Raw genomic sequence first — 24,883 nt, forward strand, 5'->3', positions numbered from 1 at the left:
AGTCAACTCATATATGCCGAAATATCAGAAATTTTGAAAAATTACATAATTTTAGTTACAAAGTAGTTATTTCCCCTTACAATTCAGAACCCTCCTTTTATTGGTGGAAATATTTTTCCACGCAGCAACTTTTGAGCCGCTCTACAATTAGAATACTAGGAAAACTCGCTACTTGTTACCTGTGGTAAAGCTTCAAACATTTGGCACAGATTTTAAAATCACATTTATCAGCACGCGCACTGGTTTCCTTGTGACACCATGCAAAAATTAGTTTTCCTTGCAAAACTACAACGTAGTCGATGGGGTCATTTCAAGAGCGGCGTCCAGGGAACACTGGCGGATCCATCTGAACGCACACAGAGTACAAACCTGAACGTACAAACACAACCTTTGCGCAGGAAATGTTAACACCCTCTTGAACCTATACTAGCGGGCGCGAGTTTTTACTCACTACATTTTGAGTTATTGCGCAAAAAAGTGATGTCCTAATTGCAGGACACTATGACATATATTGGTTGAGACGTTTTGGCGGGCTAGTTGATTTTGAAGTGCAGTCGCACACCAAAGTACGAATAGAGACGATACATGACACTGTATATCCGCTCGTGTTCTTCGTACTTTTGTGCGCGTTTCCGATCGCACTGTAAGGTTCATGATGCTTACAGCAGTGCCATCCGTTTGCTGTTCTGCGCTAAAGGAGCACTTTCCGGCTTCCGATCTCGCTACGTACCAATCATGCATCTGTTATGAATTTCGCGTTACGACGCCGTAATCATAATTTATGTTCTTTTTCAGTATTCTTTGTTTTCCTTTCAAACACTGCTACGAAGGCCACATGGTAGACCAGTTTATTGTTTTCTCAGCTCGGACGCTGCTGAAGTCCCTGTGACAGAAACAGCCGGAGCTGTGAAGAGCGTGAACAACGACAAGAATTCATCTTGCCTTCAGTGTGAATTCCTCAACGGTCGTCACGTGGCAAAGAAACGCAAAAGAAACAAGATGCTCATGAATTTCAGGATACTAAGCATACAAACTGATGTTCAATGATGTGCACTTTTCTGATGCCTGCTAAATGACCTTTTCAAAAAGTAAAGCACTAAAATTAGAACAAAATAAAAACAGGTCTTTTCTCACAAGCACAGCTCACTGGAAGTTGAAAACGGAGCAGCGTTTCTTGGGGTTCATGGCTGTGCCGTTGGCGCACTTGAATGCTTTGGCGAACTCCGGGTAGTTTGCGAGCGGAGTGTTGAGCCTGATCTTGGCCGGCGGCCAGGGCGCGTGGGCCAGCACTCGGGCCGTGTCCTCTTTCGGATCGCAGAAGGTCTGGCCGTACATGAGGAAGAAGAGCTGGTCGGCGTCCACGTCGGGGAGGTTGGCCAGCGACATCTCGAGCCTCTTGTAGTTGATCACCTCGATCTTGTGGATGTACAGCGACGTCCTGAACGCCTTGTGCAGAACCGGCACCAGGGCGTTGTCGGCCGCCGCGGCTCTTAGGACTCGGCGACCGTTGACCTTGGTTTTGTTGATGGCCTGAGAAGAGTAGGTGGGGTCAGTTTTTGAAGCCTTAAATAAATTAGCGCTTACTCCCTTCCAAAAAATTTTTACGCAGTCTATAGACTGTCCATACGCATCGGTCTATAAAGTCTATAGACTCTATATTGCCGCCAGGTGTCCCCGGGCGGCGCCGAAAGGACGAAGAAGTGAGGAACTCGCGTGCTCTCGGAGCTGGGACTCTGCTTCTCTGTTGGCGGCTTGCGCCTAGCCTGTGTGATTAAGGACCCATCCGTGACATTTCTGGTGGAGGTGCTGGGTACATCGCCCTGGAATATGTCGCACACCCCTCCTAACACCGAGGACCCCAGACCTCTCCCTATCGACACGCCAGTGCATCGGGTCAGTCGCGGGAATCTAGGACTGCCCCCTGAGCATGGGCTGTTGGAGACTACCTCGGCACCTGGCCGGCTGCCTCCTGAGCTCAGGCCATTTGACACTACCTCGGCGCCTACCCCTCAACCAGTCATGCAAGGCGCCGCGTACTACACCCTCCAAAACCCACGGCTACCAAAATCCTTTCACGGGACTCAGCTGGAGGACGTGGAAGATTGGCTCCTCCAGTTTGAACGGGTCGCCGCATTTAACCAGTGGGATGACGCCGCCAAACTGAGGAACGTTTTCTTCAGCTTGGAGGACGGTGCTCGGACGTGGTACGAAAACCGTGAGGACGCTCTTTTGTCATGGCATGAGTTCCGACGTCAATTGCTCGCCACGTATGTCAGCGCTGATCGTCGGGAGCGAGCTGAACGCGCCCTGCAGTCCCGCATGCAGATGCCCAATGAAACGGTTGCGCCCGATGCGCCAAGACCCCGATTTGGTCAACGGCCCCCTGCGATTGAAGAGTACGTAACGCAGCAACCCCTGTGGTCCACGGCGCGCCGTCAGTCCCGATCGCCGTCCCCTCGCCGGTCATCATTTTCACCGAATCCGCAGAACTTTTCGCGAGCGACAGCGGACCGCTCGCCCAGTCCTCGCCGGGAAAACTGAAGACAGCGACCTCCGGGGGCGTGGTCGCTGGATATCGATGCTGTAAGGACCCCCTGACGACGCCGACATTCGATGATAGAGCTTTGTCGACGTCGACGACAGCCGGTGATCTAAAGGAGCGATTCTCACTCGACATACCCGTGCTTCTCGACGGTCACAGCATTAGCGCGTTGGTGGACACAGGAGCAGAGTTTTCAATTATTAGTGGCAAATTGGCAGCGCTTCTGAAGAAAGTCACGACTCCCTGCTCTGGCATGCAGATCCGGACGGCGGGGGGCCATATCATTACTCCGCTTGGACAGTGCACGGCTAGGGTCCAGATTATCGATGCGACGTTCGTAGTGAGCTGCCTGGTGCTCCGTGACTGTTCTCGTGACCTGATTTTGGGCGTAGATTTTCTCCGTGAGAATGGTGCCGTTATCGACCTGCGGAACAGAACCGTTACGTTTTCTAGAGCGAAAGCCGACGACACCTCCGATGTTCGTCAACGCAGCTCCGCCCTTCGTATTTCCACTGAGAGTGTTTTCATCCCGCCGCGCGCCAGTGTTTTTGCAAGAGTTGAATGCGATGATAGGCTACGTGATGGACCTGCAGTCGCCGAGGGCAACCTTTCCTTGCTACTGACACACGGCATTTGCTCGGCCCGAAGCCTTGTCCACCTCCATAACGGTCGGTCGGAGCTCCTGATTACTAATTTTACCAACGAACCTCGTCGCCTTTTCCGAGCTACTGCCATAGCGTGGGCCGACCAATTGGCAGATGTTACTGAGTGTTTTGCGTCCGAGGGCATGGTACAACCGGAGACGTCCCTGGATCGCATCGATATTAGCTCCGGGCTATCAGCGACTCAACAGCGTGACCTACGCGCCCTACTGCTTCAATACCAAACCTGCTTCGCATCCTCCTCGAAAGTGCGGCAAACGGCGGTCACAAAGCATCGAATCATCACTTCCGATGATGCTCGCCCCATACGACAGCAGCCGTACCGCATTTCCCCGAAGGAACGCGACGCCATCCAAACGCAGGTGAAGGAGATGCTTACAGACGGCATAATTCAGCCTTCTAAGAGCCCGTGGTCGTCGCCTGTTGTTCTGGTAAAGAAGAAGGATGGGACTTTGCGCTTTTGCGTCCATTACCGTAAGCTGAACGCCATAACGAAAAAGGACGTCTACCCGCTGCCTCGCATCGACGACTCACTCGACAGACTTCGCCGCGCCAAGTATTTTTCATCGATCGACCTAAAGAGCGGATATTGGCAGATTGAGGTTGATGAACGTGACCGCGAAAAAACTGCCTTCATCACACCCGACGGCCTATATGAATTTAAGGTGTTGCCCTTCGGCCTTTGTTCAGCGCCTGCGACGTTTCAGCGCATGATGGACACTGTCCTGGCTGGTCTCAAATGGCAAACCTGTTTAGTTTATCTAGATGACGTGGTGGTGTTTTCAGAAACCTTCGACCAACACCTTGAACGACTGCGGACCGTGCTGGATGCCCTGCGGTTGGCCGACTTGACACTTAAACCCGAGAAGTGCCACTTTGGCTACAAAGAGCTCAAGTTTCTTGGCCATGTTGTGAGCGCCGACGGTGTAAAACCCGACCCCGAGAAAACTGCCGCCGTAGCCGAGTTTCCCCGTCCTACTACAAAGAAAGCGCTCAAGCGCTTCTTGGGTTTGTGCGCCTACTACCGCCGTTTTATCGCAGACTTCTCCAACATCGCTGAACCTTTGACCCGCTTAACGCGTGAAGATACACCGTTCGTCTGGACTGCCGCGCAAGAGGCTGCTTTCACAGAGCTGCGACAACGGCTGCACACTACCCCTGTGCTTGCTCACTTTGATGAGGAGGCTGCTACCGAGATACACACCGACGCTAGCAATATTGGGCTTGGTGCCGTCCTCGTTCAGCATCAAGAAGGCGTGGAACGTGTGATCGCGTATGCGAGTCGCACACTCTCGCGCACCGAAATCAACTATTCCACCTCAGAAAAGGAGTGCCTCGCCGTCATCTGGGCCACGATGAAATTTCGGCCCTATATCTACGGTCGCCCTTTCAAAGTCGTCACAGACCACCATTCCTTGTGCTGGCTGACCAATCTCCGGGACCCATCAGGCCGCCTGGCACGCTGGAGCCTTCGCCTTCAGGAATTTGATTATACAATTGTCTATAAGTCCGGACGTAAACACGAAGATGCCGACACGCTCTCGCGCGCACCCGTTGAGCAAGCTGATGATAGCGCAGAGGACGACCATCGTTTCCTAGGTGTGGTCAGCAGTTCGGACTTGGTGGCAAGGCAGCGTGCTGACGCTGACCTGCGGTCTGTCATGGATCACCTAGAGGGCCATGCTTCCAACGTACCTCGACCCTTTTCCCGCCACCTGTCCTCTTTTTGCATTCGCAATGGCGTACTCTACAAGAAAAACTCACGTAACGGTGACCGGACCTACCTCCTAGTCGTGCCATCAGACCTCCGCGACGAAATCCTTTCAGCGTGTCATGATGAGCCCACATCTGGGCACTTGGGATTTGCACGCACGCTCGCCCGAGTGCGTCAGGCCTATTATTGGCCTAAACTTGCAGCGACCATTTATCGCTACGTCAGAGGTTGCCGTGAGTGCCAGCGTCGTAAGTCGCCACCGCTAAAGCCTGCAGGTTTCCTCCATCCAATTGAACCACCTCGCACACCTTTCGACCAAGTCGGCATTGATCTTCTGGGCCCATTTCCTGTATCAGCATCTGGCAATAAGTGGATTATAGTTGCGACTGATTATTTGACGCGCTATGCGGAAACCAAGGCGGTGCCGCGCAGTACATCCTCGGAAATCGCGCATTTCTTCATACACCACATCGTTTTACGACACGGCGCCCCGTCTTCCGTAATCACCGACAGAGGCACTGCGTTTACTGCACAGCTCTTGCACGAGGTGTTCCAGCTGAGTCACACGACCCACCGCAAGACTACTGCATACCACCCGCAGTCAAACGGGCTCACGGAGCGCCTCAACAAAACCTTAGCGGACATGCTCGCCATGTACGTCGATGTACAGCACAAGACCTGGGACGAGATCCTCCCATACGTGACGTTTGCCTATAACACGGCGCTTCAAGAAACGACTCGCTTTACGCCGTTTCGCCTCGTCTACGGGCGTGACGTACAGACAATGCTCGACGCCATGCTTCCGTGCGCCCCTGACGACCAGGAGCTCACGTCGGACGCTGAGGAGTTTACCCGGCACGCAGAGGAAGCCCGGCAACTGGCCCGTATGCACATCCGACGGCAACAGGCCACGGATGCACAACGCTACAACCAACGACATCGACACGTAGAGTACCACCCCGCCGACAAAGTGTGGGTATGGACCCCAGTACGTCGCCCAGGCCTGTCGGAGAAGCTCCTGAGCCGCTACTTTGGACCGTACACAGTGTTGCGCCGTATCACGGATGTGACGTATGAAGTCCTCCCCGATGGCACTCTCCCGAGTTCGCGCCGTCGACCTCAGCCTGAGGTCGTGCACGTACTGCGCATGAAGCCTTACTGTACACAGTAAGGGACGTAGCCTCTTCCGCGTGTTCTTTTTATTAGTGCCTGCAGCCGTTGAGCGGCATGTGACCGTTTGTTCTCTTGCTTACTTCCTCCCGTTCACTCAATGTGCGCCCACGTTTTTGCTTTCTTTTTTGGGGAGGGGGAATAATGCCGCCAGGTGTCCCCGGGCGGCGCCGAAAGGACGAAGAAGTGAGGAACTCGCGTGCTCTCGGAGCTGGGACTCTGCTTCTCTGTTGGCGGCTTGCGCCTAGCCTGTGTGATTAAGGACCCATCCGTGACAATATATATAAATTCTAGAGAATAGTCCATAGCCAATACCAAATCTATAGACAGTCTGTAGACAATCTATAGATTTATAACCATACTCTTTTAATAGACTTTTTTCTATAGACAGTCTATAGACTATGAATAGACAAAAGGAAATGCCTATAGGAAGGCAATAGTGTGTAAGAAGTCTATAGACCATGAACAAAAAAGGGAAATGTCTATAGGAAGTCAATAGAGTCTCTAATCTATAGACTGTCTATAGACCATTTTTATAACGGTCAAGTGCATGCGGTCAAGTATGAGCAAACGCAGTATGTACCACAGGTCGTAAAAGTGTGCTGGGTGTCTGTGTACAAAAACAAATTTTCCACGCTGCCCAGTCGTCTCAAATGCCTGCAAGTAATGACAGAACTTGTGTGCTTAATCCATGGTATCATTATATCAGGTAACTAGATTGTGAGGCAGCGTTGGAGAGAATGTTTTTCCGGGCAAATGCATCCTGTGGCTTTTTGCGGCCACTGTACATAACAGCAACGCTAAAACTGAAACTAAGAAGACAGAAAAAACGCGAGAGCACACACATGACCATCGTCAGATGTGGCACCTAGGAGCAAAGTATTTGAACGCCTGCGGTTGAGAATAGGGAATACGTAGGGATGGCAGGACATCAGATATTCACTGAAGGGCATGCTCACACAAGGGCCTGCTATGTTCAACAGCCTAGCAAGGGAACAGCAGTTCGCAATTAGTAGCGAGGTGCTGGAAGTAGCAAGAGAATACGTCTACTTAGGGCAGGTAGTGACCGCATATCCGGATCATGAGAGGGAAATAACTAGAAGAATAAGAATGGGGTGGAGCGCAAATGGCAGGTTCTCTCAGATCATGAATGGTAGCTTACCAATATCCCTGAAGAGAAAAGTATACAACAGCTGTATCCTACCGGTACTCACCTATGGGGCAGAAACGTGGAGGCTAACAAAGAGAGTTGAGCTTAAGTTAAGAACAACGCAGCGTGCTATGGAAAGGAAAATGATAGGTGTAACGTTAAGAGATCGGAAGAGGGCGGAGTGGGTGAGGGAACAAACACGGGTTAATGACATCTTAGTTGAAATCAAGAGGAAGAAATGGGCTTGGGCAGGGCATGAAATGCGAAGGCAAGATAACCGCTGGTCCTTAAGGGTAACGTAGTGGATTCCAAGAGAAAGCAAACGTAGCAGGGGACGGCAGAAAGTTAGGTGGGCGGATGAGATTAAGAAGTTTGCGGGGATACAGTGGCGGCAACTGACAAAGGACAGGGTTAATTGGAGAGACATGCGAGAGGCCTTTGCCCTGCAGTGGGTGTAGTCAGGCTGATGATGATGATGATTATGATGCTCACACAAAAGATATGAGTGGAAACTTAGCACATGCTGTGTATAACCATGATTAGAGAGCTGACGGTGTTTGTGATGCGTCTCTCAAGTTGAATTAGAGGAAGCAACTTTTGCGAACCAAACAATTTTGTTCCACTGGCTTCTGTGGTGTACCCGTTGCTTCCGTCTGCCTTTCTGCTATAGACAAAATATGTTGCCTTCAATTTTTTAGATTTGTCGTTCAGTGTAAGTCACTTACCTGGGACCCGTACTGCTTCTCCAAGCAAGCGGTGGCTGACATGTTGTGATGTTCATCGTACACTGTGCTGCTGGAGGAGAACAGTGGCCTCTCGTGGAAGGCCTTGTAGAGGAACCGCACCATGGAGCCTCCAAGACTCGTCGACTCCAGGAAAAACTCCTTGTTTCCTTTCAGCTGCATCTGACCGATGGAGACGGGAACAACAAGTTTGTTGGTGTCCGGATCAAAGTCCCAGCGCACGTTCAGCTGGTTGTCCTGGATCTTGCCTCCAGAAGCGACCACGACGCGTAGCCAGGACTTCGCCATGGATCCAAGCCCCTGGACGTAGTTGAATGCTATTTCCTTTCCCGGTTTCGTAGCGTCATTTTCGTAGTAGCGGTTGACGTCCTTGATGATACGGAAGTACTTGGACTTCGCTTTCTTCATGGCCTCGTCCACTTTGCTCTTGCCTTTTGACGTCGGCTGGGCTTCCGTGATGACGTTTCTGTTAGCAGATGTGGAGGAGACAAGATAGTTTATAATATTTCGTAATTCGGTGGTTGAGAATGACGCACATTCTGCTAATTAGCTAACATATTAGACGGGGTCGAGCTCCAAGTAGTGGTTCTCTCTTGCCTGAAGAGTTAACCATTAACTGTGTTCTTGCATTGAAACAGAACCTACCTCCGTAAACATTGCTGTTATTTCTCTGTGTGCATTTTACTGTAAGCAGATGGTTTTTTACTTCATTCGCTATGAAGTAAAAATCAAGAGCAGAAACATCAGAGCTGCGTAGTCTAACAAAGGCTCATGATGTTTCACTGCGTATAGACCCTGTAGCTCAAAATCCCAATGCCAGAAGTTAAGCTATTACTTATTTATAGGCAACGCTACTACTCGATGCATTTGGTACCACAGACAACATCGAGAAGCTCATGAAGTGAAGTGTTGAAATGCCGATATCCTTCGCTTTAATGACTTGCTAAAAGGGCAAATGTTGAACCGTAAGTGTAAGCTTAATCTCACCTGTAAGACATCCTGACGATGACTTCTTTCTCGCCAGCGCTCACAAACACTTGCAAGATCTGCGTGTCGTTGAACTCTTTGAGGAATGCGTATCGATAAAGCTTGTACGTCGCCAGCGTGCACAGCTTTTCGACGTCTTCCTTGCTAGAAGCGTCCGCAAGTTTTCTGAAGGGCATCAATGCCATGGCTGCTCTGAGCTTAAGGAAGGACCGCATGTCTTTTTTCGATACCTTGCCGAAGATCTTTACCAGGTGTCTCACGTAAGCAGGGGACTTGATGATAACACAGGAGTCCGCTTTGACTAAAACCGTGCCGCTTAGCAAGTTCCTCAGGTATGATGTCCAGTCAAATGCAGTACTTCCGTTACCGACCTCCGAAGCTGGAATGTCCCCGTATTCTTTGAGGTGGTAATACTGCTCACCCTGGGGCCCCGAGTACTTCTGAAGTTCGGCTTCCACCATTGCTGCAGAGTTGATAAGGTCCTTGACGTCATTACTGACCTTTCCTTTGTGACCGATCAGATCGGCAGCAAACTCTTGAAAGGACTTCGTAAAGGCGTGTGGTACACGGAAGATCCTGTCGGCGCCATGTCCATCAGGTTTTGTCAGGACAGCGCACGTCTTATGTGACCCCTCGAGCACGGACACATGGACGACGGGGAAGACCTCAAGAACCCTTGAGAACGTCGCCAACATGCTCTCTGTCACCGCCAAGTCTCCTTCAAGGTCCAGATACTTCCATGTCTGGTGAAGTTGGGACTTCCACGAAGACAGGTCCATCTTATTCGACAGGCAAGCTGAAAAGAACCCGGTGATTTTCTTCGACAACGTGGTTCTGTGAAACCAGCCGAGGTTCTGGTACTTGCGGATCACCTCTCTAACTTCGCGGATGTAATGGGCGACGGCGTGGTCGTAGACGTTCGTCTGCATCCGGTCGCTGGAGCAGACGTACTCGTAAAAGTCGGAGCACGGGTTCAGCGACCAGGCGACGTTCTTTCTCAAGTCTTCCGCCGTGGCTCGACAGGCACTGGACTCGCACTCGAAGTAAAGCGGGAGATGCCTGGTCTGCCAGGGGTTCTCCCTCGGTGGTCTCAAGTCCAGGAGAGGCGGCAGCGGCTCCGGTCGGTGTCTGTTGCGGATGGCGATGGCGGCGGTGACGATGATGGCCGACGCACCGGAGACGAGGAGGGCCGTGACGATGAGGTCCCGTCGGGACATTCGGAAGTTGGCCAGCGCGGCCGCCGTACGCCGGGCTTGGGTGGGCCCGCCCCGGGCCGCTCCGAGGTCCTCGGACCTCGACGACTGCTGGTGCATTCTTCAGCCCGCCGTTCCGGTGGAATGAACACTTCTTCTACTTCGATTCGTCGCTTGCGAAGCACGTGATGAACAGGCGTTAGTGCGCCGGAGCACTCATAGAATGAGGCTTTTAGATGTATCCGCTTATTTTATCGGCAGTAACCAGCTGACCTCCACTGATCTTAAAGCTGAGATCGCTTGAATACAATGTGTTCAATACAAAGGTATCAGTCACCCGCTCTAAGTACCAAGCATGGCTAACCATTCTGAGCGTTCAGACTTGGTTGGTTGGCCTCAAATAAAATGGCACATACCCACTACGGGGGAGTGGCCAAGACACAGGCAGGGAACTGCTGGAAAGAGGAGCATTAATAGAGGAACGGGAGTAGTAATACGGTTTAGGCTGACAGATTGGACAACGCAACGACAGGGGACCTTTTAGCAAGGAGATCGAAGACCGGACGATGGCTTTATGTGCGAATTCGAATGCAACGCATATAATGGTTCAACTCTGCACTGACTGAAATAGGGCAAAAATAATATAATAAAATAAATATTAGGCTCACTTCAACTTCAAGACAGCGTAGGCAGCCCGTAGTAAACTGCGGCGCATATCATTCGTGCGAATGCAGGGTAAATTTTGCGTGGTGGAAATGCGACCACTTTCACCTCAATACAAAAAAAAACTTTTATCTGGTGACGTCACTTCGCTCCAGCCAATAAATTTGTCCGCTCTGGTGAAATCTCTAAAGACGTCACTCCCCGCCAGCCAATCGGGGTTATGCTGGAGGAAGCCAGACGGCCGCCGCCAGCTCTTTGCTTGGGTGTGACTTCCACGCTCATCATCATCATCATCAGCCTGACTACGCCCACTGCAGGGCAAAGGCCTCTCCCATGTCCCTCCAATTAACCCTGTCATTTGCCAGTTGCGGCCACCGTATCCCAGCAAGCTTCTCAATGTCATCCGCTCACCGAACTTTCTGCCGCCCCCTGCTACGCTTGCCTTCTCTTGGAGCCCTCTCCGTTAACCTTATGTGCCAGCGGTTATCGCATAAGAACTTATTGCTGCTTTGCGCACGAGTCAGTGAGCTTATATTCTTCCAGAGTATGGAGCACGCATGTCACTTTGTGCTTTAATAATTTTTCTTTAAGAAGCTTTTGAACCACTGCACAGAAATTATATTTTCTTTTTTTCCGCAAACACTAATCCCGATGTCTTTTCTCCATGATCGTGCGTAAATAAAACTTCAGAGGGTTTCCCTTCAGCCCCGACGTTTCCCGCTTCAAGGAAAAGCACCCGCAGCGGATGTGATGGGTTGCGACATCCCGCCCCCCAAAACAAGTACGTTGAACGCGCACGCGTGCCCTAAACGACACATGGTATGTGCAGTGCGTGTCAAAAGTTTCCAGCCCCAAGAGTCTGTTTGTGATCAATATAGTCCGACACTTACGGCGCTTCTTACGCTGCTAACATCTTCATGGGTGACGAAGAGTCCCTGCCCTCCCTCCTGATGTTTTGTGATTAGCTCATGGAATAAATGGCCCGCTGCAAGTCTCAAAAATGTACCCTGTGGCCTGAAAACTTTTGACTAAGCCTACACGCACGTATCTTTCTCTCTCTCTCATCCCCCCCCCCCCTTTCATTCCATTCCCCATCCCACAGTGGCGCGATCCTGCTGTCTACTTCAAGTGAAACGTCTCTACGTTTCTTCACAACCTAACTTAACCTCACCTTGACAATCTGAACAGGCCAGTGTGCTGTTTCCTTCTTGCTGCATTCACTATTACCAGGGGTTTAATGTATCCGTAGCAAGTGCAGAGTCAATTTCCCAAATATTTAACGTTTTGGACGGACAACGTGGACGAGAACTATGTCTTCTAAAAGTGTGCGTTGAGTAGGAATTGTAAAGGCGTTCGGTCAGCGATTCGTTGCGCTGTAGGCCTGCTTAAATCTGTCTCACAGGTTTTACAGAACGCGACTTCCCTCTGTAACACAGCAATGGCCTTGTTTGCAAGCACGCATTCACTTCGTCTACACAAGCGGCAGGGTTCATATCCCAGCAATCGAATCGCTCTCTGTGCCTTTAACCAGCGGTGTCGAAGTCTCAGATGTTCCGACTCTTAATATCGAAGTTCAGGGTGAGAAAAAGAGGAAAGAAGTAAAACTTCGGAAAAAGTAACTGAAAGACACGCTGTTATTTTGCCACTTAAGTTCTGCCTTCAGGGTATGACGTGATAGCTTTACTTCACTTCACTTCACTTTAATGCCTTAAAGACCCTCGTTAGAGGGTATTACATAAGGGGTGGGGCATACAGAAATGAAAAAGAGAATGACTAACAGATAAGTTGAAAGTTATACAAATATAAGATTTTCACTGAGCAAGTACACGCGTGATTTCTTCGATGAACAATGATTGGCATGTGATAGCAGCAAGTTCTCGGGGAAGGCCGTTCCAGTCGTTCGCGGTCCGGGGGAAGAATTATGAAGAAAATGTAGTGGTGCGGGCGCGAGGTCGTGACACTTGCTGCTGATGGCCGGTGCGGAGGGAGATGCGTGGTGGTGGTGCGCAGATGTAGGGTTCCTGTCGTAGCTCAGAGTAAAAAAACTTGTGAAACAAACATAAACTAGCAATGTAGCGGCGATGAGCAAGGGTAGGTAGGCTGGACTGTGATTTGAGGGATGATATGCTGATATGAAAAGAATACGATGAATGAATGAATCTAGTTGCTCGGTTTTGAACTGCTTTAATTGAATTACAGAGATATGCTTGCTTTGGAGACCAGATGGGAGATGCGTATTCTAATTTTGATCTGACTAATGATTTGTATGCGAGGAGCTTGACATGCTGAGGTGCAGAGCGTAGGTGACGCTTTAAGAATCCTAGTGTTCTGTTGGCGGATGATATGATATTTGAAATATGCGTATTCCATGTAAGATCATGACAAATATGAACACCAAGGTATTTGTATGATTGGACAAGATCGAGAGGAACGTTCGATATGCTGTATTGGAACAGAAGAGGGTAACAGCGACGATGGAACGACATATATTTCCATTTACTTGTGTTAAGTGTCATTAGCCATTCACTGCACCAGTCTTGCACATGAGTTAAATTATTTTGAAGGGATCGTTGGTTGAAGGTGTTAGTGACTTTTCTGTAAATAACACAATCATCAGCAAACATACGAATAAGGCAATCTAATTTCTCAGGTATGTCGTTAATATAAATTAGAAACAAGAGTGGCCCAAGGACGGATCCTTGGGGTACGCCTGAGGAGACTGGTAGGAGGTTAGACATTTGGTTATTGACAACGACTGATTGGGAGCGGTGAGTTAAGAATTCTTTTATCCATGCTAGTATGTCGGGATGCAAGTTTTGGCGAGAGAGTTTCAGAAATAAGTGGTTATGAGGTACCTTGTCAAATACTTTAGCGAAGTCGAGAAAAATTGCGTCAGTTTGGAGGTTAGCGAGCCGCCGCGGTGGCTCAGTGGCTATGGTGCTCGGCTGCTGGCCCGAAAGACGCGGGTTCGATCCCGGCCGCGGCGGCTGAATTTCTTTGGAGGAGAAATTCGAGGCCCGTGTAGTGTGCGATGTCAGTGCACGTTAAAGCACCCCAGGTGGTCGAAATTTCCGGAGCCCTCCACTACGGCGTCTCTCATAGCCTTAGTCGCTTTGGGACGTTAAACCCCATAAACCAACCAACCAAGTTTGGAGGTTAGCATCAAGGTTGGCATGCAAGTCATGAACGAAAAGTGCTATGCCTAGTGGGGGTAACGCCCATATATGTGGAATTGGTCATTCTCGACTTTAAATTCATCCGCTCCTGGCTCAGTGGTCCATCGCTTAAGTGATAATAGCCCTGCGATGGCAGGTGCTGCCATCGGCGAGGCTTGTGGGACCCATGTTGCTCGTCCGGGGCGACCAGTCTCTCATTTAACTGCCCCTTGCCATAGTGGTCAGGTTGCTCACAATCTGGTAGGGCCGCCGCGGTGGATCAGCGGTTATGGTGCTCGGCTGCTAACCCAAAAGACGCGGGTTCGATCCCGGCCGCGGCGGCTAGAATTTCTTTGGAGGAGAAATTCTAGAGGCCCGTGTACTGTGCGATGTCAGTGCACGTTAAAGAACCCCAGGTGGTCGAAATTTCCGGAGCCCTCCACTACGGCGTCTCTCATAGCCTTAGTCGCTTTGGGACGTTAAACCCCATAAACCAAACCAAACAATCTGGTAGGCACGTTGTGATGACGCCACACTGTCACGTGACCTAGGTTTCTCCTCCGGGGATTTTTCGCTCACAACGCCTACGAGGACGCAGGATATTCTACACAAGGGGAGATTTAACTCTGTCGCGTTAAAAACCGCGCTATGCTTTTGAATCCTTTTTGAATGCGTTTGATGCAATGACACACCTTGACAGATCAGACATCCCGCCACCTTCCCCCCTTCCCCCAGATCCGCTCCTGTCCCATGTTTCCGAGAAACAGGCTTTCGCGCTCTATTTCCTCCGTGTTCGTACCCTCTCCACCGGAGTCTCACTCAGGAGGAGGAGGTATCTGTGCGCCGGATTCGGGCAGGAGCGGCTCTGACTCCTTCTAAAAACGGCGCACAGAAAAAACACGCAGAACACAGGGAGAACGGACAGGACAAGAGCGCACTAGCAACTGAAGCTTGGTCGAAAAACACTTCTCACTCGGTAAGCATGCGCCAGGAAATTCAGCACGTGTGAACAAGATAAAAACCCAAATAAAAACATGACGTTGCTGTACAAACGGACTAAACAAAGATAATTTTTTTTTTAAATACGTAAGACAAGAATAAAGACAAGAACCTAAACCCCCCGGGATGACCGAAGCACTTAAACAGCACATGCGAAACGCGAAACCTGCATGAAAACGCTGCCACTCCTGCTAACAGATACCGAGAAACTTGCGCTCTTTTTCCAGCAAAAACACCGACGTAGAACTAACACAGAAGTCGTCACCTGCGGCGATTATGTTCGAGGCCTCCAATATCTCAATGGGTCAACCACCAGACCAAGTTTGTTCCTTGTGCGACAGGTGTCGTGTATCGCATTCCCCTTAGCTGCGGCCGAATTTACGTGGGCCAAACGGGGAAATGTGTCAATGAAAGGTTGCGCGAACACGCAGCGTCGCTAAGGACGGGTCATGGCTAGAACCTTCCCCTGCACTGCAAAAAATGTAAGGATTGCGAGGGCGGCTGTCTGCCCAACTTGGGTGCGACAAGTATCATTGGGCGCGGTAGAAAGAGAGTGGATAGAGAGATATTGGAGGCTTCGAACATAATCGCCGCAGGTGACGATTTCTGTGTTAGTTCTACGTCGGTGTTTTTGCTGGGAAAAGAGCGCAAGTTTCTCGGTATCTCTTAGCAGGAGTGGCAGCGTTTTCATGCAGGTTTCGCGTTTCGCATGAGCTGTTTAGGTGCTTCGGTCATCCCGGGGGGTTTAGGTTCTTGTCTTTATTCTTGTCTTACGTATTTTTTTTAAAATTATCTTTGTTTAGTCCGTTGATACAGCAACGTCATGTTTTTATTTGGGTTTTTATCTTGTTCACACGTGCTGAATTTCGTGGCGCATGCTTACCGAGTGAGAAGTGTTTTTCGACCAAGCTTCAGTTGCTAGTGCGCTCTTGTCCTGTCCGTTCTCCCTGTGTTCTGCGTGTTTTTTCTGTGCGCCGTTTTTAGATGGATCGATACCAACTAGCCCAACTTTCTGCTTTTCTGACTCCTTCTGTGCGTCATCGGTGGCGTGACAGACGTTTCGAAGTGACTGACAAGTGTCCGCATTGTGGTGCTGCGCCAGATCATGTGTGACGAAAAACACTTGCTGTGGAGTTGCCCGGCTACAGCTTCCGTGAGACTGCGCTTCCTAAAGAAGGTAGGCCTGCGATGGGACGTTGCAGGCGACTATCGCAAGTGGACTCATGATAATCGCTTTATCGTGAACTTTTGCCACTTTTTAAGCGAGGCTTGTCTACACTCCTTCTTATAACTTTATTTCCCTTTTACATTATGCCTAATGGCAAACATCTCGAATAAAAAAAAATCCTTGAACGTCGACTTATCATGGGTGACCAGTTTCTAGGCAGTTTTATCATTCAATAGCCTTCTCCATAACCCTATGAGGTGTACTCGGCCTTGGAATAAATCTGAGTGCTGAATGCTCGTCTAACCTCCAAGTAGAAAACTTTTTTCAAAGCTTGAGGCGAGCGTACGTTGCCTCATTTGCATTGAGATTAAGCACGCGCCATGCAGTGCCGGTTCGCGAGGCGACCAATATTCCGTGGCCTTATATACGCTGACCCCTTAGCGCCGCTAGCGCCACGTCGGGGCCGACAGCGAAAATTTATTATTGCGTGTTCACTCACTACTCGTTTCGCACCTACAGATTCCAAGACAGTGAAAAGTAGGAGTGAACGTCCTTGGAGGACCAGTGCTTTCCGTAGTGAGGAATGCGATTTCGCAGGTGAAGGTTATAGGAGCGACGAGGAGGTACTAGTAGAAAAAAAAAAGGCTCTTGACCTTGGGTACGTGGAGAGTAATCACATAGCCGAATTCCAGGCTCAACGCATGGAAACTTAAGGGAAAAGTACACAGTGTAGGAGGGTTGAAAAAGTGGTTGGGTTTTCACGTAGTGAAACCAAGTAGAAGTGCGAAAGCATGTGTTTAGGCTGGATGACTCAGGGTTTTGCTTAGCTAGGTCGTCGACACGTGTGGCATTGTAGTCCGATAATAGTATTAGTGGATGAAGACGACAACGTGCAGTGCACAGTACGCGAGCGTGTTGCAGTTTAACTCGAGGCGTGATCGGTTGCGCAGATAGCACAGTGCTCTGGTGCACAGGCCAGCGAAACTGATCTGTTCGCGCCGCTGCGGGTTGGGAGTCCTTTTCCAGCAGTATTTAATTATTTACGTATTTATGTTATTGCGTTGCTGTGACGCTACGGTTGGTATGTCGTAGTTACTATGCTATTGGCACAAACCCACATTTGTCACTAGATCTTGCTCCGGGTTTACCTATCGGAATAGTACTTTCACACGAATAAGTTGCATACTGGGTGCTTGGCTCGTGGTTTGAACGTTCGCGAGCAATCCGGCTTTGTTCGCTTCTTTCATCAGTTTTCTTTATCACCGTGTGTGGTCACTGTGTTGTCACTGTAAGCTTGTCTGCATGGAGAAGTAACCTATTGATATCTTTTCTCGTTTGCACGTGAATCGAAGAAAACATGTACGGTTATACTCCCAGAACACTCCGGGTTAATCTCGGCAATATGTCCATTTGTTATCTCGGAAGTGCTATGTCATGATAAAAAAAACCCTTGTTAAGAACCACAGTAATATAAAATGACCCATTCAACTGTGTGGGTCACCATCTCTTGCCCTTTAGCCAGCATCCAAAAGCAAATTCCCACGTAGACTGCATTGGCAGGAAGTCCATGGTGTCTATTGTTGGCATCACAGTTGGTCCTCAGCGCTAGGATTCCTTGCAAGCTATTATGTCGGCACTTTGGAGCGTTAGAAGGTGGCGGAGCAAAAAACAGGAATACCTTTAAAAGCAAGAGCAATTCATAGTCCTCCCCACCTCATCCGTTTAAAATTAAAGAAACAAGACATAATAGGGGACCCAATCGATAAGCCTTCAAATCCCATTCAGGAGGACCAAATATGCCCCTTTACACCCATCGAGCTTTGACCGATTTGTACGGGCACGTAATCTTAACTGCGCAATTCGAATTAGACGTTTACTGCCGAACTCGGATATTTTGAATCAATGGCTATGTCGAAAAAGACATTATCCCCCTGAAAATCCTGTGTAAAAGTACAGGAAAGTAGCACTGTATATAGAACTGAAATTTTTCAGGCCATTACATCGAACTGCACTCCATGCCCCTGCAAGCGGCGCTTCTCCTAATCCCTCTCTTCCATCACTTTTCGTTCGCGGAGACGGGGTCTCCTGCACGGCCTTGGGCGACTGCTGGCAGAGGTATAGCAGGGAAACCATGTGACGAGGTAAACATAGGCTGGGATTGCGGGTGGTCTTCGGTCTTTTGCACTCATTTTCTGCGCCACGCAACTGTCATGCGGCGAATCCAACTTAACTAACTTAAGCTCAGAGACGACCGTCGCCCAGCGTGCTTCGCTGCCGAAGGCAGTGCGCAAACCAATTGCACCGTAACTTTAATGACTGATTAATCTACTTATGGTGGACTGCTAACAGGATCATAGCTCTTATGACAGACCCTGGCTAGTTCTAAAGCACCGTCCGCAACGGATTTGAGGCTACGCAGGTTAGGCCTAATTATCACTTAGCGAGCGGCACGTCGATGCAAGAAGCGTTTCGCTAGCGTGAGTGGAATGTATCCTCGCTTCTAGGTTACAGATTTACTGATCTACTGCCATTTTTTATGTATCGAATCAACAACATATCGAACTATTTCGCGATCCCCTTCTAGTTCGATATATCTGAGTTGACTGCATCCCCAAGGTGTCACGGAAATCCCTCAAAGTTATTGGAGGAGAAAAGAGGGTAAGAAAGAAAAAGAAAGAATTTTTTTTCAAGCGTCGAAGTTACTTCCCACAAAAAAGAAACTTTGTTTACTCCTTGTTTAATGGACCGAAATAACGTTGTCCCCCTCCCCTCCAAAAAAGAAAAGTAATTTTCCCCGGGGAAGTCACGCTGCTTCGAAAACAATGCTTCTAACGAGAAAACAGCACAAAACGAAGTCTGTAATGGCGCTCGCAGAGAAAAGCCCGCCAGCATCTTGTTTCGAATTGGAGCGCTCCTATTCAAGGGCTCTCAACAATGCCCTCGGGAGTACAAAGCTTCGAAGGCGCAGAAAGAGGCCCCTTGACTCGCGAACAATAAGCTCCCTGGATCCCCGCGACACGCACAAACACAGGTTGCGCCTAATTAAAGTGGAAGGTCCCGAGGTCCTTCCAAGTTCCTCAGCAACACTATAGCGAGCACCCTTGTCGATGAATATATTCAACAGAACAATGTAGTACACCGGTTCAGCAAGAATGATTAAAACGTGACCGCATCAAACTAAAGACGCTTGTTTAAACACAGCATACTTTGTTTACAGCGATGTTGAAATTGGAATCGGAATTTTATCTGCCTAAAATTCAGGTGGATTACTGGAAGTGACACGAATAGTTCTCACAACAAACTCTCGAGAAAAGACTGAAAATGTTGCGCACAAAACAATTAATGTGTTATTCGCACTAACGTAGAAAAGGGAAAAGTATGATTCAGTGAAGAGTAACTGTGCACTCTGGAATGCCGTCACTAATTGAATTAAACAATACTCTAATTGAATTAAACAATACCAGAATAGAGTTTGTGCAGTCTGTTAAAACTCTGGGCGTTTACTTTGCAGCAGATATGTCGTGGAATGACCATATTAATTACGTAGTTCAGAAACTTTCCAGAACCGTTGGTATCATGCGCCGCAATTGCTTTAATTTTCCTATGTCAGTCAACATGTTACTTTACCACTCTTTGTTCTCTTCTATAGCCAACTACGGATGTATGGTGTGGGCAACAACAACAGCTGAAAATATTAACAAACTCACAGTGTTACAAAAACGAATTATACGCATTGCATGTAAAGTGCCATATTTCTTCCACACTGCGAGCCTTTTCCATCGACACAACGTCACACCAATGAAGTCCATGTATAACTATAGGCTGTGCTATAAATATAAACTCGCCATAATGAAAAATGATGACTCCTTACTTACACTGGCTGGGCTAGAGCAAAGCAGAACTGTGTATGATGCCCGCGTAGCAGAACCTTGGAATGTTAAGAAATGCCGCACAAACTATGGCAAACAAATGTTGCAGCATACCTTACCGACACTTCTGAACCAGTTGTACTGCCACAAGAATCTTGATCTATCCAATATTTCTCTGAAAGAATTGCGCCAAATGTTCATGTAGTTTTTTTTCTTCCTATTACCACTTTGAGTGCGCCTGTCAATTTTGCTGTCATTTACTTTCTCCTCCCTGTGTTTGCCTTTATAGGCTCTTTGATCTAATGTAGTTCTTCTTTCTTTTATAAGCACAATGTACTGCGTATTGAACGTACATGTCTCATTCTCTGTACCGAACATACTTTACTTACATCTTGTTTGATGTCGTACTCCGCCGCCGTCAATGCTGCACTGTAAGAGGAAGCCAGGACCTCTCAAGCTGTCTATACAGCTTTTTCCCTGGCTGTCCTCGCAACACCCAGTTGCGGAAATAAACCTTCAACCTCCAACCTTCAACCTAATTGAATTTCTCGTTCTAACAGCGGTAGATCAAAATATATGGGAGCATACCAATACAAAACTACCAGAACAAAAACGCTCTTAACGCAAAGCCAGCACAGACACCACGCGTATTATTGAAACTCGTCAAGCAGCCATCGGTAATTTGCGTCTTTGTGGATGGATCCGGTGCATTGAAAGCAAAATCCCATTTTTGGAAATCGATGTGCGGCCGAAAGGGCATCTTTGCTCACCTTGTCTGTTACCTCTATGTGATGCCTGCATCGACTAGCGACAAGGAAGAGGTTTTCGCAACAGCCTATTTCAAGAAGGGATCTGTCGATGCTTTCTTTCAGCAAAGGAAACGTCCTTCCTCTTATATTACTTAATAGGCGTCATTCGTTGCGCAACGTCAGAGCAATTACGCTTTATTTCACCGAGCCACAGACAACAAGTATTAAGGGAGTAATTACTCATTGACATCCACCCAAGGGCAGCAAGATGTCAATGAGTAATTACTCCCTTATTACAAATCTACTCCACCTTGGGGGATTCCCCTAAACATTTGACCAGTCAACAAGTATTCTTCCATCCCGAACGCATGCTACAATCGAGAATGGAGGCTAAGGCGAGAATTTGGGCCCCTTTTCTTCTATAGATTTTAGTTTCCCCAGTGAACAAACTTCTGAAGACTGAGCTTATGCTATAATTCACGGGCACAGGGCCAAAGTGCACGTGAGAAAGCCGTGTCTCATGAACAGAAGAATCATCAGACTGACGCGTCATAAGTTGCATGCAGTGGCTCAGCAGTTCAGCACAAGTATTGATCGGAAGACAAGGTCATTTGTGACACGTGACCGTTTCCGAAACGATTGTTTCGTGTTATTCGTTATAACACTTGCTATTTACGGGACAAAATTGTACCTCGCGTTGTGTGAGTCATGTCGGATGTAGTGGATGCTTCCGGAATACCACATGGTCTTCTTTTAATGTGAATCGAAATTTCTCAATACCCTAGCGTTTCTGAACTTGGTTTCCTACACTGAAATGCAACCGCTGCGGGAGGGTTCGTACCCACGACCTCCTGTTCACTCACAGAATGTCACAGCAAGACTGAGCGACCGTGATGGGTTCAGTTCCGCGGGTCACAACAAGAATCGACCCAATAAGCCAATAGTCTATTGGACAAATGAAAGCAGCAAGTGTGGGATGCTCTGTCACAATCCACAAATACGAGAAACAATAAAGATAACACCTGTGCAGCGAAGCACGATTTCTTGCTTGGTGTTTTGTTCTGAGTGTGATATTTCTCAGGACACAAATGCAGCGCCAGAGAAAAGGAACAGAAATACCGTATACCACGACGGCAAAAAGACACCTTTTAACTATATGATGTGCCTTCTGCTCATTTGGTTTATTTCGAAGTTCTCCGTCTAACAAATGTTCAACTCAGCTCGAAAGGCCCCGCCGCGGTGACCAGTGGTTACGGCACTCGGCTGCTGGCTCGAAAGACGCGGGTTCGATCCCGGCCGTGGCGGCCGAATTTTGATGAAGGCGAAATTCTAGAGGCCCGTATACCGTGCGATGTCAGTGCACGTTAAAGAACGCCAGGTGGTCGAAATTTCCGGACTCCTTCACTACGGCGTCCCTAATAGGCTGAGTTGATTTGGGACGTCGAACCCCAATCACCAAACCAATAACCAATCAGCTCGAAAGTCAAAACTTAATTCCCACTCAAAAAGTAACTGTTGGCGCTCCTCTGTTTGTTTTCATTCTTTTTTAAACTAGAGTTCAACGCACTCCACGTCTCGGCGAAAAACAAGCACCCGGGAGAAATAAAAAAGTATACTTTCCTCTTGAACTTGACGAGCAAACGTTGACTGCACTGTAATAAAGCGTTCGCCTTTATATTGCTATGGCCTGTACAGTGTCAATCCCACTTTCAATACCAGGAAGCTTCCAGTGCGCGCGCCGCCAACACCGACTGTGGAGCCGCCTCGCCCACTACGCACGCCCAGCGCAACCGTTCACGCGGAGGCGGCTCTTCCTTTAAATCACGGCTGCACGAGCAAGCCGGGCGCGTCACGCATTCCCTACGCCACCGCTCGAAAGGGGAAAATGGGTTCAAAAGAAAGCGAGAGATAGAAAAGGGGAGAAAGCGATGGGAACAAGCGGCGCGGCGCCGCAATAGCATGAAAGGCGCGGGGCCGCGAACTCGCATTAGAACCGAGTATGCGTGACTCGTAAATAAAACCGATGCGCCGGAACGAATGGCAGCAGCAGCCGCACAAGCCGCCGCGCTGGAGGAGAAAGGGAGCTGCTGGAGAGGAGGATGTTTCGTCGTTCGGGAGTAGCGCGGTACGGAGCGGAGTCGCGAGCAAAAAAGTGCAATGTATACAGCACTCCTATGGGATCCAATAATAGCTTGTTTTGTAGACAAAGGCGTGGCTTTTCGCTAACGGTCCACTGGCTCTTAAACTTCTACGTAGCTAAACCACGTGTCAGTGTTAGAGGTAACCTCGCCTTTAATATAGTGAAACTAACTAAGGGCTGTTGAGAGTGGCGTCGCCTATCGGCTGTATTTTTTGTTCGCCGAAGTTCATTCTTACTTCAGGTATGAAATTTATTTTAAGTTCATAGGGGTTTAACTTCCCAAAGCGACTCAGGCTATGAGGGACGCCGTAGTGAAGGGCTCCAGAAATTTCGACCACCTGGGGTTCTTTAACGTGCACTGACATCGCACAGTACACGGGCCTCTAGAATTCCGCCTCCATAGAAATTCGGCCGCCGCAGCCTGGATGGAACCCGCGTCTTTCAGGTCAGCAGCCGTTCACCATAACCACTGAGCCAGCGCGGCGGCTGCTATGAAATCAAATGATAGCTAGGCGGATAGACAAAGGCGTGGTCTTTCGATAATGGTTCACTGGTTGTGAGGCTTCTAAGTAGCTAATCCAGGTGTCCGGGATAAAGGTAACCTAGCGTTTAATACGATGGCAGGCTTTTAACGTAGTTTAACCGAGTAGATGTGCGAAAGCATGTGTTTAACGTGGTATCGAAACGATTTAGCTTGCGGCTGCACAGCCACCAGAGCGGCGCATGCGTCAACCACAGCGTCTTCGGAGCACCGTAGTGGGCGGAGGCCCAAGAGGCGAACGCGTGGACCTGGTGGCACATGCTGAGTGAGACGAAAACGCCGTGCGAGCTCCCGGCATTATGTAATGCGCGCGCTAGTGACACATGGTCCCGTGGCGCCATCTACCAACACGGCCAGAAACCAGCTCAGCTCGCGAGGGTCGCCCTCAAGGTCAAGCTTCACACAATTTTCTGGGCCTCGGTTGGACCGCGTTAACGAGTGCTATTCGCGCTGAAAATCTGGAGTGGCCTACCCTAGTGAAACGTAGCCTATCGGCTGTAGTGTTTTGTAAAGGTTATTCTTAGTTCAGGTATGAAATTTAAGTTGAAGTTTATGGGGGTTTTAACATCCCAAAGCGACTCAGGCTGTAAGGGACGCCGTAGTAGAGGGCTGCGGAAATTTCGACCACCTGTGTTTCATTAACGTGCTCTGAGATCGCATTGTACACAGGCCTCTAGAATTTCGCCTTCATCGAAATGCGACCGCCGCGGCGGGCATTTGGGTGAGAAACCGAGCGCCACAACCACTGAGCCACCGCGGTGGCCTTAAGTATGAAATCTCATCTCCGAATTTGAAGGCCATCTTTGAAAACAGGTAATTAGTATTTACTAGATAATTATCTTGGAGAACGAAAACATACAGCAGTCTATAGGCAACGTGACTCTCAACAGCCCTCAGTTCGTTTCACTGCGGCTAGGACACTCCGTTTGTTTTTGTTACCTGTTGCTGGAACTCATGGTATGCAAAATGTTTGCTCAACGCCTAAAGGGTGAGTTCTGCGTCGACTGGGGCTGCAGCTTTCCATTTAAAGAGAATTTCGTACCACTTCTGCAGACGGTTACACTGTTCAAGAGAACAATTTGCATAAAATAACGAATACTGCTATTACTTTTACGCTGCAGTGAAGATGCCTCAAATGGGTGCGCATCCAGAGCAAAATCATTAGAACAAATGTGCAAGCGGTTTTTATGCGAAGCATACTAAAATAGCCCAACCCAGCTCCTCGAGCGCGGCGGTGTCGTTACCATTGACCTTTCGTGACCTCCATGTCATACCACGTGATGCGTGACGTCACAGCAGATGAAAAACGGGGGCCCAACTCGCGCCGTCGCGCGAGGCGTCGTGACCAAGGATGACCACGTGGTGCGTGACGTCACAACAGATGAGAAACGGGGCCCCAGCCAATACCTACTAGAAGTCTTTCTAGGAGGTATTGCCC

At 49.0% G+C, this 24,883-nt stretch overlaps 1 protein-coding gene across 1 annotated transcript; it reads right to left on the reverse strand.

The window, feature by feature from the left end:
* Positions 1 to 1,143: 1,143 nt before the first annotated feature.
* Positions 1,144 to 10,281, reverse strand: LOC149348725 (neprilysin-1-like). Its single transcript, XM_089585892.1, has 3 exons — positions 8,969 to 10,281; positions 7,964 to 8,447; positions 1,144 to 1,530 (listed from the first exon to the last, which is right to left on the reverse strand). The coding sequence occupies exons 1-3, from the start codon at positions 10,279 to 10,281 to the stop codon at positions 1,144 to 1,146; spliced, it is 2,184 nt and encodes a 727-aa protein (XP_089442018.1).
* Between the last annotated feature and the right edge of the window lie 14,602 nt (positions 10,282 to 24,883).

The sequence above is a fragment of the Amblyomma mixtum genome, chromosome 4 (assembly GCF_055824585.1).
Source record: "Amblyomma mixtum isolate Tamu chromosome 4, ASM5582458v1, whole genome shotgun sequence".
Taxonomy (NCBI): domain Eukaryota; kingdom Metazoa; phylum Arthropoda; class Arachnida; order Ixodida; family Ixodidae; genus Amblyomma; species Amblyomma mixtum.

Bases quoted from the DNA above. Each gene is read 5' to 3' on its own strand.
- LOC149348725 (XM_089585892.1), bottom strand. From the start codon at position 10,281: ATGCACCAGCAGTCGTCGAGGTCCGAGGACCTCGGAGCGGCCCGGGGC. The intron at 8,448-8,968 runs GTGAGATTAAGC...ATCTGCTAACAG, and splicing joins ATCGTCAGGATGTCTTACAG to AAACGTCATCACGGAAGCCC. The intron at 1,531-7,963 runs GTAAGTGACTTA...TACTCTTCTCAG, and splicing joins AGAAGCAGTACGGGTCCCAG to GCCATCAACAAAACCAAGGT.